The sequence below is a fragment of the Cyprinodon variegatus genome, unplaced genomic scaffold (genome assembly GCF_000732505.1).
Source record: "Cyprinodon variegatus isolate N-32 unplaced genomic scaffold, C_variegatus-1.0 Scaffold691, whole genome shotgun sequence".
Taxonomy (NCBI): Eukaryota; Metazoa; Chordata; class Actinopteri; order Cyprinodontiformes; family Cyprinodontidae; genus Cyprinodon; species Cyprinodon variegatus.
In genome coordinates this window covers 134125-147499 of record NW_015151144.1, presented here as the reverse complement: position 1 = coordinate 147499, position 13375 = coordinate 134125, and the positions used below count along the sequence as shown (strand labels likewise).

General features: G+C 39.2%; 1 protein-coding gene across 1 annotated transcript in view; it reads left to right on the top strand.

Moving 5' to 3' along the window:
• LOC107097387 (protein DVR-1-like) overlaps positions 1-3365 on the top strand; it is a 6213-nt gene extending 2848 nt beyond the window's left edge. Inside the window, 3 exon segments of the mRNA XM_015394525.1 lie at positions 24-77; positions 80-361; positions 2477-3365. Of these exon segments, the coding sequence (XP_015250011.1) occupies positions 24-77; positions 80-361; positions 2477-3330 (1190 nt within the window). The 3' untranslated portion in view covers positions 3331-3365.
• Positions 3366-13375: the final 10010 nt, after the last annotated feature.

The window sequence follows — 13375 nt, the reverse complement described above, 5'->3', positions numbered from 1 at the left end:
CCATCCTGACCTACATTGTAAAGCTACTGCATTACAACAGCAGGCGCTGCAGGTGAGAAACCACAGACTCAATCAGTCCGGGGCCCAAACATGACTCCTCTGCTGCTCTTCGCCCTAATGCTGCTCGGTGTTCGGGCCATGTCGGACTCTGAGGACCTAAAAACCCGGGAGCGGCTCTTCCTCAGCTCGCTAGGTCTCCCTGCGCGGCCGCAGTCCGCAGGGAGCCACCGGCGGCCCGTCCCCTCCGAGCTCTGGAGGATGTTCCGGCGGTCAGAGAAGGAGAAGGCCCGGGAGGGCGACCCCTGCACGGTGTCTGAGTACGGGGTCCGCGGCAACATCATCCGCTATGTGCAGGACCAAGGTGGGTGACCCCGCAGACAGATAAACCATACTTTATATGAAGCAGTTTTCTCATTCATGCATTTTTATTAAATGCATTTGTTGAGAAATTTTAACCTAAATTTTATTTCACCTGTTTATGAACTCTTGGTTTCAACAACAAACCTGCATGAGTTTTATGAGTTTTATTTTATTTAGAATTTGAAAACTATCTGGAAAAGATCTGATAAATTATATCTTCCTCTCCTAACTTAGTGTTTTGTCAGATCAGCTTATTTTGCAGGTCTTTCCCAGCTTTGAACATGGATTATACCAAAACATTGTTGGATTTGAGGAGAAACTTTTGAAAAATCCGTTTAAAAAAAAAAAAGACAGATTATCAGCTGGATGTAGATCTAGACCATCCAGACACATGAAGATGATTTGATTTTTACACTTTAGGCCCAGCTTTAACCTTAAGGAGCTTTTGCAGCATCCATTTTATGCAGCATCCATCTTCTGAGGATTTCTCTGCACATTCAGCATCTCCATTCATTTTCTAAGCTTTTTTTCCTTCCTCCTGAACACCATGTTTCACCTGGTGCAGAATGCATGCTCCATACAAGCTAGAAATGTCCCCAACCAATGTTATCAGAAATCTGTCCAGTATCAGCAAGGAAAAAAGACTACCGTACTATATCTAAAGAAGCTCATAGAAAATCTTCACTTTCATCTGCTTTTGTTTAAAGTTTATGTAACTCTTTGGTGAATGAGGAATGGGTGATTTCCTCAAACCTGATAGTTTTAGGTAATGTTCTCCTTCAAATATCACTTTATCAAGCCCTTTTTTCATGACATGCTATAAAATAAATATCAGAAGAATGTATGATTAAGGCTGATATTAATAAATATTATCAGGAATAAAAAAAGCTGAATCGGTACACCCCTTAAAAATGCCCAATTTGTCAGCATATTGCCTCCTAAATCAAATACTATATATATATATATATATATATATATATATATATATATATATATATATTTGGTGCCTTTACAAATGTCTTAGTCCTTGATAGAACAGCTGAATGCATACTTAGATGAAGATTTGAGCAAATTAAATCCAATGTTTAGTTTGATCACTTCTGAAGATAACTTGTTTACATATGCATACCAACACACTTAATGTTTTCTAGGGCTGTAATTAAAGATTATTTTGCAAAGCGGTTAATCTGTCGATCATTTTTTCGATTAATCAATTAATAATCGGATAGCCAAAGTTTCCTTAAAGAAGACTTTTAGTGAAATTAAACGAGATGAAACTCAATATTTTCCACTTTTGGAGTTCTGGATAAAGCATATTGACAGAAGGACATTTTTTTTTTTATCTTAAATGCAATATGTTTACGTATTTTTTTTTTACAATTTTGATATAATTCCTGCTCTAAGTGGGTCTCTCTGTCAGCTAAAGGCATGTTTTACAGTCTCTATACTCCAGTTAAGGATCAATCGATTGCTAAATTAGTTGATGATTATTTTAATAATTGATTAGTCTTGATTAATCTGGTTCATCGTTTCAGCACTAATGTTTATGTAAAAACCTTGAATAATTCTGTTTTGTTTCAGTTATTTGCTGCATTACCTGCAATAATGCAAAATGTAGACAAAAGCCTTATTGATCTAAAAGCAAATTTCTACATTTAGTGATCACAATTTTAAAAAAATGCACATAGGATTTGGAGGAAAAGTTGTCTGGTGAGCTTGGTGTTCTCTTTGTTCATAGAATATTAGGCTCTGGGAGTGGAATAATGACCAGGATTTACATGCAGGTTCTGGAGGAGATGCAGTGTTATTTATTGATCACAGTATTGTTCAGTAATGAGGCAGAGAAAACCAGACGCATCAGATTCATTTAGAAGAGAAGAGGCTCGGGTAAAGTCTTTTCTTCAAAGGCCCTTTTCTTTGAATAACGCAGGAAAGCTGCTTCAGCAAAAATCGACACTGCTACTTAAATTACAGAGTCCAGGCACACTTTGTTCCATGGAGAAATAAAGGGCTGTGAAATTTCATTTGTCATTTATGTTGTCATGAACTTGATTTTTTTTTTTTTAACCTCAGCAGACCTTGTTTTAACGCTCTTCTCCCTGCTGGTGTTTTGCAGGCAGGCTGGTTTCGGGTTGGAGCATCAGCTGTCAGGCTTGTCTGGAGAAGCAGCTTTTCTTCAACATGTCTGTCCTGCAGCCTGTGGAGCTGCTGTCTCTGGCTCAGCTGGAGATCAAGCTCCACATGAAGCCTCTGAGGCCCACGGAGCACCTCCAGGGGCCCCGAGTCGTCAGCATGTCACTTTATAAGGTGATCCGAGCCACGCTGAGGGGAGCCAATCCTCAGGCTAACCGCAGACTCCTGCTGTCGCAGTCAGTCCAGCTGCAGCTGGAGCCAACCATCATCACCATGGACCTGACGCCGCTGGCGGAGAGTTGGCGCAAACCGGGTCACAACTACGGCTTGGTCGTGGAGCTCAGTCTGCTGGGCTCCGAACCAGAGGAGCTTATCCCTTTTTTACCAGGCAACTCTCTCCCATTAGATGCGGCTCTAACTTTTCCTCTAATCGAGGCCTCTCTGGTGGTCGTGTCCTTGAACCCTCACCAGTGTCGCTCCCGGCAGAGGAGAAGCGCCGTCCACCTCCCCGTGACGCCTAGCAACGTGTGCAAGGCTCGCCGCCTCTACATCGACTTCAAAGACGTGGGCTGGCAGGACTGGATCATCGCGCCGCAGGGCTACATGGCCAACTACTGCCACGGCGAGTGTCCGTTTCCGCTCAGCGAGAGCTTGAACGGTACCAACCACGCCATCCTGCAGACCCTGGTCCACTCCCTGGACCCACAGGGGACGCCTCAGCCCTGCTGCGTCCCCATCCGTCTGTCCCCCATCTCCATGCTTTACTATGACAACAATGATAACGTGGTGCTTCGACATTACCAGGACATGGTGGTGGACGAGTGCGGCTGTCGGTGAGGCTGCTGGACATTTTCTTTTTTTACTCGTTACCAACAGTTTAAGTTTCATATATTCTTTTTCCCTATTGATACGTTTTCACTTTTTTATGTGATAACATTTTTTAAGGAATTGTAAAGAGATTGTTATTTGTATTTGACTACTGTGATCAAATGTTAGAAGGTATTTTCAATAAAGATAAGATTCAGATATATCTACTTTGGTTTTGTTTTCTTTTAACTAATTGGAACTTTCAAGTATCAAACAAAATTGATGTTGAAGATTTTAAACAGGAAAAAGATCCTATAAACTAAAATGCTTGTGAGCCTGCAGGGCTTTAAGTCGGACGTACACTGTATGACATATGTATATATTTTTTTGCCCTTTTCAGGCTGATTCTCCAGTTGTGTGAGGATTTTTTAATCTGGCCGGCTTTCAGGCTTGTCGTGCATCATGTAGTGTGCAGGGTGTAACGAGGGGCAAACAGCTCGGGAATCGTAAGAAAATCAAACATGTTTGAAATTCAGTCGGGAGTCGTAGGATCGCATCAGAGCATTGGGCCGCACAGTGTGAGAACATGCATTGTGAGCTGTGAAGTTTTAAATCCTGCAGTTTGAGCTGTAGCTGCGTGTAACAATTGAACATATCTCACAGTATAAAGCCAGGCTTTAGCCGTTCTAGGCTCTTTTGGGACCACCTGGATTAGCTGTTGTTTCTCTGTTGGAGTCATTTTGATAGAGCGGTGCCTCATAAAGGCTTCACATTTGTTAATGCATGACTGTGTGGTTCTGTTGTAAACATATAACGGCTGATTGACATAAGTCACTGTTGTTGATCTATTCCAGGGCATGATCTGGTTTAGACATCCATTAGCCTGCTTCCTGTTGTCAGTGAGGTTCTATTAAGGTGATTTTTTGATTCTAGTGGTCTAACAGGAATGAGATCTGAGTGTGGCGAGTTAAAGTGCAGTGGAAAAGTGTACAAAATCATACTGGAGCTCACAATTTAAACCCAGTAGGAAAAATTAAGGAATGTAAATTATATGACTATAGTGATACTTTGAGCTGATTGGGTCAGAATGATCAGGAAGACCATTTTGGACGGAATAAATGAGGGAAAAACCTCTCTATACTTGTTTAGACCTGGTCTATAAGAGCATACATTTCAATCCTAAACATAAAGTGTAAAACTGGAACCCTCACTGAAGCAGAAACCTCAGAGTCCTGACAGATGCTGGCCTTTCTGCCATTTAAAAGATAAAAAAAGAAACCAGCAGAACGGTGAGGATCAGAGACGGCAATCAGCAGCTCTTTCATCTTTTAAATGAAGAGTTAAACTCTCTTATCTCACCTTCCTGCGTGATAACACCCCACCCCCTCCATCACCAAACAGGACAAACCACTGGGGGGTTACCATGACAACCGCCACTCTCTCCAGCAACCAGGGGAGGCTGGCATGTTGTTTGTAGCTGCTTCACAGAGAGACTCGGCGGTGTGAAAAAGACCAGGTAGGGCGAATGTATCTCCTATAGTGGGATTTTTAAAAAGTGCTTTTCTCCTTTTCTGCCCAACGGAGACATATCACATCTATAAAACAAGAAAAGATGACCTGAGTAAATAAAAATGTAGACTTCAAGTTAGGTTAGATGTTCAATCAATCATGTATTAATAAGAAAATTACTCAAAGAATTTTGTGAGGCAGCAAGGAGTCAGAAGATTTTTGTAAAATCGAACAGATTAAGACTCCAGGATCTCAAATTTCAATTATGTGTTTTATTAGCCTGAAACCCTTTTCAGGGGTGGACTTGCTGAAGTGCCTCAGATTTTTTTGCTCTATAGTGTTTCTAAGGTTACAAGCTAAAGGTGAGGAATTCTTCAATTCAGTTTATTTATATAGCACCAATTCACAACACGTCATCCTAAAGCACTTTACAGTTCACCAGATCATACAGTCAAATTGATTCAGAGTTTTCTATAAAAAGGAAAACCAGTCGATTGCATCGACTCATTGATTCATTGACTCAAATGCAATGCCTCACACTAAGCATGCTTGTAGCGACAGTGGAGAGGAAAAACTCCCTTTTAACAAGAAGAAACCTCCAGCAGAACCAGGCTCAGTATGAGCGGCCATCTGCTGCGGCCGACTGTGGTTCAAGGAGACAGAATTAGAGATACAAAAGGCAGCTGTAAAAGGCGGCCCCGTCCAGGAAACACAGCCAGGCAGACGATTCAGGATTCTCAACTTAAAATCCTGAAAATCCTGAAGCTTTCAAGCAGCCCAAGGCAGTCTTTCTACCTTAAAATGTCTTTCATGGTACTTTTATAATTTTTTTTGGGTAAATGTACTCCTATTGATTAGAGGAGGTCTTCACTTCGGGATTGTCCCATAAAGAGTGGTTTGCATACAAAATGAAATTTTGTTGTTATGTAAATAAGATATATTCAACATGCATGACCATGTTGAGGTACATATTTTAGATAGTCATGTACATCCTCTAAATGAAGCATTTATCAGCCTTGTTGGTTTTATTCTATGCACCTTTGAAATATCCAATCACTTTCACAACCTTTAGATTTAATATTAAACAGAGGTTTCTTTACATTTGCTACCACACCGTAGATTCTCCAAACGGTCCTATTAAGCCGTAGAAGTTGTTTCTGCTCTTCTTCCAATAAATAACATAGATCTATAGCTGTGGGATTAAAGATTTGAATATCTTAATTTCAAAACAGCCTGATAAGCATTTATACTGGAAACACAGCAGGCTCTGTTGGAAGAAACTGTACCTGATTTATAGATTTCCGCTTAGAAAGTGTTACAATTATAAAGTGTATAGCGCATGCTTGGGTGGATGTCTATATCTTTTGCAGTATTGTGAGAGTAAAGGTATTTTAGTTGTTTTGTTTTTTTTATAAAGTGCCGAAGAAGTGTCCTTATGTCTCAGCTGCTAATAAAATCAATTTGATGAAATCTTCATTGAAACAAAGTCATTATGAAAATGTTTAATAATGGTTTCATTAAAAGAAGGCAAGCCAAAGAGTGGAGGGTAAGGTCAGGGAGACGCTGACATTTAGAGTAATCGAACCTCAGTAAGGAGCCTGTATTGGACTTTTACTGGTGTAATAAACTCCAGGCCCTTTGACATTGACTACTTTAATGACAGACTGTTGAGCTATTAAAGTGTTTGGACATTTTTATGGAAAAGACCTTACATTTGTTCTTGACCATAGAGCGTTTGGATTCAGGAGGCGGGATCAGAGCCCTGACACTAGAAACAGCAAGATCCCTTTATAGCCAGCTAGACAGTAAGGTGTTTTCTAGGCTGAGATTTTGGAGTGATATCTGATAATGAAAACTGCATGTCAGTTTGGAAAACATAAGCTTGTCCTTTCAAAAAGAAGGCTTACAAAGAGACAACATCTTAGAGCCCAATATATACTAAATTAAATGGACAATTATCAACATTTGAAGGCCATAACCTAAGGATAATCTAAAATATGAAGAATGTGGATAACATTTTTACAGAATAAATATGTGACTGGAAACTGTCAGGGTTTGGTTGAGGTTTTTTTCAGGATCCAAATGCAGAGGCGGTGAGGCAGAGGTGAGTTCTTGTAGTTTTAATGGAGTTCTCAACAGGTATCAGAGGCAGGAATCCAATACAAAAATGCAAAACCAACCATGGAGACATCAGTGAAAACATGCACGAGGAGCCGGGGAAAGACGAGGAACCAGCACTGAGGAACTGCACAGATAGAGTATTTATGGCTACGTTCACACTGCAGGCCTTGATGCTCAATTCCGATATTTTTTTGAAATCCGATTTTTTTATTGCGTTGCCTTTCATATTTCCAAATATTTGCAACTTGTATGTGATCTCCAGTTTGAACTGCAGTCATACAACGCAAGCGTCCTGCATGCGCAGTAGAGGACGCAATGATGTCACAGGCCAGCGTGCTCTGTGTTTGGGGAAGTGTAGTGCTGGTATGCATCTAGCGATCTTTTCCAACCATAAAAACTCATTCTTTTCAATATGTTTAAACATAAATACTGCTCTCCGCATCATCATCTGCCATGGTTGTTGTTTTTCTTGCTGCTTCCGCTTAGCAAGATGCAAAATAGTGACCTTTGTCGGGTATTAATGACGTTCAGGTCGGATGAATCCGACCTGGCCGTTCAGATTCGTATTGGATTCAGGACCACATAGCCAAGTGGCCTGGGTCGCTTTGGAAAAAATCGGATCTGTGTTGTTCAGACTGCCATGAAAAGATCAGATCCAGGTCGCATATGGGCCAAAAAATTTGATTTGGGTCACTTCAGGCTGCAGTATGAACATAGCCTATGAGAGACTGAACAATGACAGGCTTAATGAGCTGATTGGGAGCAGGTGTGAGCAGAGGCTACTAGACGGAGCTAGGGAAAAGGAGACCGACTCAAGAGGGCAACAGAGGGCAAGCAAGAAAAACCTAAGAACTCAAATATATCCAGAAAACACAACTAAATAGGAATTAAACCAATGAAACTAGAAAACAAAGAATAACATGGATCAAACTTAACAGAAGCAAGACCGTGACAGAAACGGCAACAAAAACCCATTTTTCGACCAATATCCTCCTCTTTTCACCACATTGATCTGCCTGCAACAAGGCAGATAACAGGCTGCTGAACAAGTTACTGGATTGTTTCAAGATCTGTTTCAGTATGTGCTTCTAACCACTTTCATGAGCTTCACATACCAATGGAACCACTGTCTTATTTTAATCACTTTATTGCTGTAGATAAAATGAGGTGTACAATGGCATTAAGTCGATATGAATGACTTATTATTTGAAGAGCATAGAAATGAACCAGCCACACGTCTTTGAAGATCAAATCCCTTTTATTCTAATTCCTTTTTAATTGTTTTATATATAATCAGACGAAGCAATTTGTTTTCAGTCGTATTGTAACAATATTGTTCCTTCATCCAGAGTAACTTTGCTGAAGAGACACAGAAGATGGATGAAAGTGAGAGTGAGCTTAGCAGCGGGGGTGGGGGGTGGGATTGGGCAGGAAAAGGAAAGAGCCTCGAGCGCTTCGACAGCTCTCTTTCTGTCAAAGACAAAGTCATTTCCACTTCGCCCTCTGGGAGCAGCACTGCACGCTCAATCTCTAATAGTCAGACTCGCAGCAGTGTTTTGCTTCCCGTCTTGAAAACTGACGCTCAACCCGTGTCTCCTACTCCCAAATGAAGCTTCATTCAGTGATAGATGAGCAACAGGACTAATTCATCTCTGTTTAGTTTTACATCAGCGGGTTTCTCACAGACTTTAGCCTAACTTTAGACAGTTAAAAGCTGTTCAATAGGCTGGAGTTCACGGCCTAAATGAAACCTTCAAGTATTCATGAGGAAATAAAGACATTCTTAATAAATTGGATAGTATAATTGGATAATAGACTCAGCAAAACCTCTATACTGAAGGAGAAAAGGTTATATGCATCAGTATACTTTTATAAACCCTGCAGGCTTTAAAATCACAGCCGTAATCAATCCTGAGTTTCTACAATTTGAGCTATTTTATTCACTATATATTAATACACATTTTTAAACCTGCCTGCACATAAACTATTGCAATTATTTTCTGGTCATTCAATATTGCTAATGTTTAATAGATTATATAAAAGGAAAAGTTCAATCTATTCAGTTTCCACATTTTGGCCGCAAAGATAAATTCCTCTTTAAACTGTCTTTAGTTTTTTTTTTTTTGGCTCCAGATTAAGTTTTGTAACATTTCTTACATTCAGCCAGTGGCCCAATGTGGCTTATACCAACCACCCCCACATCCCTCCCACTCACCACTTAGATCTGTGATTGTATTTTCTTTGCTGCCAGTTCAGCTATTTTTAGCAATGCTCAGAGTATCAGTTAGTTATTCTGTATTTCAATCAACATTAGCAAAGGAAAGATAGTCAGAGGATTTATTTTAGAGAATTATTGGTTCCGTTAAACGTACTGTGAGGTTTGCACGCTAAAACAAGAACTTACCATGATTTGCAACTTTTTCTATGTGAAGTGGAATTGTTTAAAAATGTGTGCGTTCAAATTTACATCATGAAAACATTCAAGTAAAATTACAATGACTTAATTGTTAGGGCTTAACATCAGAGCTTCTTTGCTGCAACTGATGAATACTTTTCTAAACATGCTAATGAAGGTTCTCAGTCATCCAGGTCATAGTTATTCCGTAAAAATTCAAAAAATATCCACTGGACTTGGTTTCCAAGATTTGAAGACGTTTCCCCACCTCTCCAGGAAGCTTTCTCAATTCAGATGTCTGGATCCGCAGTGAGTTTGAGTCCCATATTATATAGGCGAAACGTCTTCAAATCTTGGAAACCAAGTCCAGTGGATATTTTTTTTTTATTTTTACGGAACTTTTCTAAACAATTTATCTTGTGACGGTATTTTAGAATAACGGAATTATAATCTGATAGGAAAAGGCACTCTACATGGTTTTACAGAATTTGAACCAGGTGAAGCTAAATTAATGCCCCTTGAGACTTTCTGGATAGAGCATATTTAGACAAAGAGGTTTTGTTCATTTAAATGCAAAATGTAGATGCATTTTATAGTGTTTACGCTTAAATAACGCATTGATCTGGTTTTATTCTAACAAACGGCATGTTTCAGTCTGTATACTGTAAATAACAAATATTAGATTGCTAAGTTTGTTGACAGTTATTTTAATAATCAATTTATCCTGATAAACTGATAAAGTGCTAGAGCCCTATCAACTACAAAAACATGACATCATTAGGGATAGCAATAATAATAATTTCTGTTACAATAATGTTTTGTTGTTCAGGTGCTACCTTAGAGGACAAATCAGTAGCATAACTTATCTATGGGGTAACAGACAATTTGTTAACATGTTAGTTTTAAGTATGAGTCCCATTTTTACTCAGAAGTGGAAATTTCATGGTTGCAGTTGAAAAATTTGCCAATCAATCAATGATTAAATGTCGAATGTGTGAGTTTTAGAATCCTATAAAATCCCACCTCAGGTCCAAAATGGCTACCTTGAATGGAAAGTAGTAGTAGTTCATGTGCATAGGTCATGATTTCTTATTAAAAATCCTTCAATCAAAGTGTACAACACAACCTCCTCTGATTAACATTTAGCTGGTGCACAAAATATAAAGGCATACATTATTAATAGACATTATTCCCTCTAGTCGTTGAGCTGATCATTGACTAGCAGTTAGAAAATGCTACAAATTTCTCCTCTTCAATCAGAACATGGGTAAGTTGGTTTATAGTTTTGTGGTTATTAGCTCTAAATTACTGTTCATTTAATTGCATTTACTTCACAAATATCCATCAGCATTTATTTTGGGAGCAAAGATCGACATTGGTACTTGCATCATAGTTTGAAAACAATGGCTTCAGTGTTTTACAAGCAAATTAATAGTTTATTTTGCATGTTTTTGGTGCTGTGGTTTAAAAAGGGATAAAATAATAAATCAGAATAAGAGATTATTTTTAATTTCACATCTCTCTAAAAACTGTTATGAATCTACATTATTGTTTTAATTATCTGAAACCCCCACAACAAGCCAATGTTGGTCTAAAAAAAGCTTATAGATTCTTAAGCCAGTCACTGAAGAACCGAATGAAAAGCAGAGCTTCAGCGCTCTACAGCTTGACTTTTGTTTCGTCCTGTGATTTGATTCTCCCACATGATCAGAGATATTGAGAAATGAATAACCAGTTCCAGTCAAGAGGAACCCTGTGGAGCCAGAACCACTCAGCCTCGCTCCCTAAATGTTGCTATTTCCTGTCTGGATTTTTGTCTCCAGCCTCTTATTACAGTATCAGTTTAAAGCTGTCAAAAACCACTAAGTTAACTAAGTAAATTAGTAAATCAGTAAAACTGAAAAGCTTTTTATTTATTACATAATCCGGATTAAACTGAAAAGCGAACATTGTGGAAAAATGGGCCAAAATTTAATTAAAGCTTATCATATCATTAATATTTACCATCTTCCAGTCAAATAATTGGCTTAAATTGTACAGGTAAATGTGAATCATCTGTTTAAAGCAAAGCTGTTCACTTACGTTTACAAACCTCCCAAATTACATTACAGAGAAATACTTGAATATCATAGATCTATTTTCTGTGCGGCCTCACCTAATCATTCAGAGACAATTGAATTGGCAGACATAATGCATGAAAAAATAATCAAAGCAAACAGGATTATTAATTAGCTTCATTACCTGGTGAATCATCTCAATCAAGCAGACTTGAACCAATCTGCTCTTTTAATTCAATTAAACCCTCAGTGGTCATAGAAATAACCTGAATCTGAAAAAGGAATCTGAATCTGTTATGCTCTGAGGCTTCATCCACTAATTAGCATCACATGTGTTTACAACCTTGTAATCAGTCAGTGGGTGTATATATTGGGCTACAGGTGGTGGCTGTGCTGTTTGGAGGCATGGTGTGTACCACACTCAACATGGACCAGATGAAGCAGAGGAAAGTGTTTTCTCAGAAGATTAGAAGGAGAATTATAGACTAGTATGTTAAAGTTAAAGACTAAAAAAATAGAATAAAAAAATAAAGTTAAAGACTATAAGAGCATCTTCTTGCAACTTAATGTTCTTTTGACTACAGATGCACATATTCAGAAAACCAACCTCCCTGGATGTGGCCACAGGAGGAAATTTTAAGACAAATAAAGAAAAGGATATAATGAATGGTAACAATAGAGCCCGCACACACCTCTAAAAAGATTAAAGGTAAGCTTCACACTCTAGAAACATCAGAGTATGGTCACAACATCTGTCGCTGTTTGAGTCTAAGTGAACTAAATGGGAAACTGCCAATGAGGAAACTATTGTTGGAAACAAATATTGTTGGAAATATGTTAACAGAGAACAAATGAAGAATATCAAGAAAAGAAAACTGTCCCTGAAAAATGAAGAAGGCTCTGTTAGGCTCTCGGCCTGTATTACTTCTTCTGACATAGGGTGTCTCCAATTTCTTCAGGGTACAATAAAATCTAGAGAGAAATGTGCTGACCAATCTAAAAAAAAACAACTTGGTTTTAGTCAGAGGTCTTGGGTCTTGCAACAGTGTAATTACCCAAAACGCAAACTTATGCTGAGTTCGAATTCAGCCACTGAGTCCTCCGAAGGCCAGATCCGTCAGCCGTCATAGCGTAGCACCAAGGACTGCTCAGATTGTGGCCCCAAATCCAGCCTTCTTTTTGTCCATTTTGACGGAAAGGCCCAATGCATCCTACGTAGCTTTGGGTATCCTGTGTTTCATTGCGAGTCCAAGTAAGCTGGCTGCTCCATGCTCAGAGGAGAAAAATAAATGTTGCCAAACAGTGGTAAATATTGTAAGTGCAGTTTAATATAATACAAGTATATGATGAGTTCCGTCTGAAATGAATGAAAATAGTTGTTTTTAATTGGTTATTGAGTCACATATTTGATTGGTGAAGTTTGGTTCATTGAAAGGTTTTATCTGTCCCTTTGCAAATGGGTTTGGCTTAAATTCAAGCACAGATTCTAACATATCTGTTGTCTGAGCACTATAAATCTGATATTTGCGACAATGGTATTGCTGCTGAAGGTCCTCAAAAAACGTTATTAGCACCCAGAACAGTAGTAAAAAGTTTGGCATCCATTGTTTGCCTGCTTTGTGTGTCAACTTTCACGGTTGCTAGGCGACAGAGTGTACAGGCGATGAAAGCCAAAGAAGGCTGGACCTGTTTGAATCCACAGCCAAAATTCTTCTGGCCTCCTTATTTTCACGGACTCCCACGGACCCGGTCCAGGCAGACTGTGGCTTCGTGAGACCATCCTGATCTCGCGAGCTTTCAAGGTTTCACTCGCAGATCAGTCTGAAGACTCTCCGTTGAAGAAAATTTGGAGCCGTTCACCAAACGAACGTCCAATCATCGTTGGCTTTGAGGCGGGTTGAGGTGTGACACAACGAGAAGCGCGACAGTTCAGTCTAAAGAACATGGCGGCTTCAGCCGATGAAACTAGCGTTAGCGTGGCTATCAAGCAAGT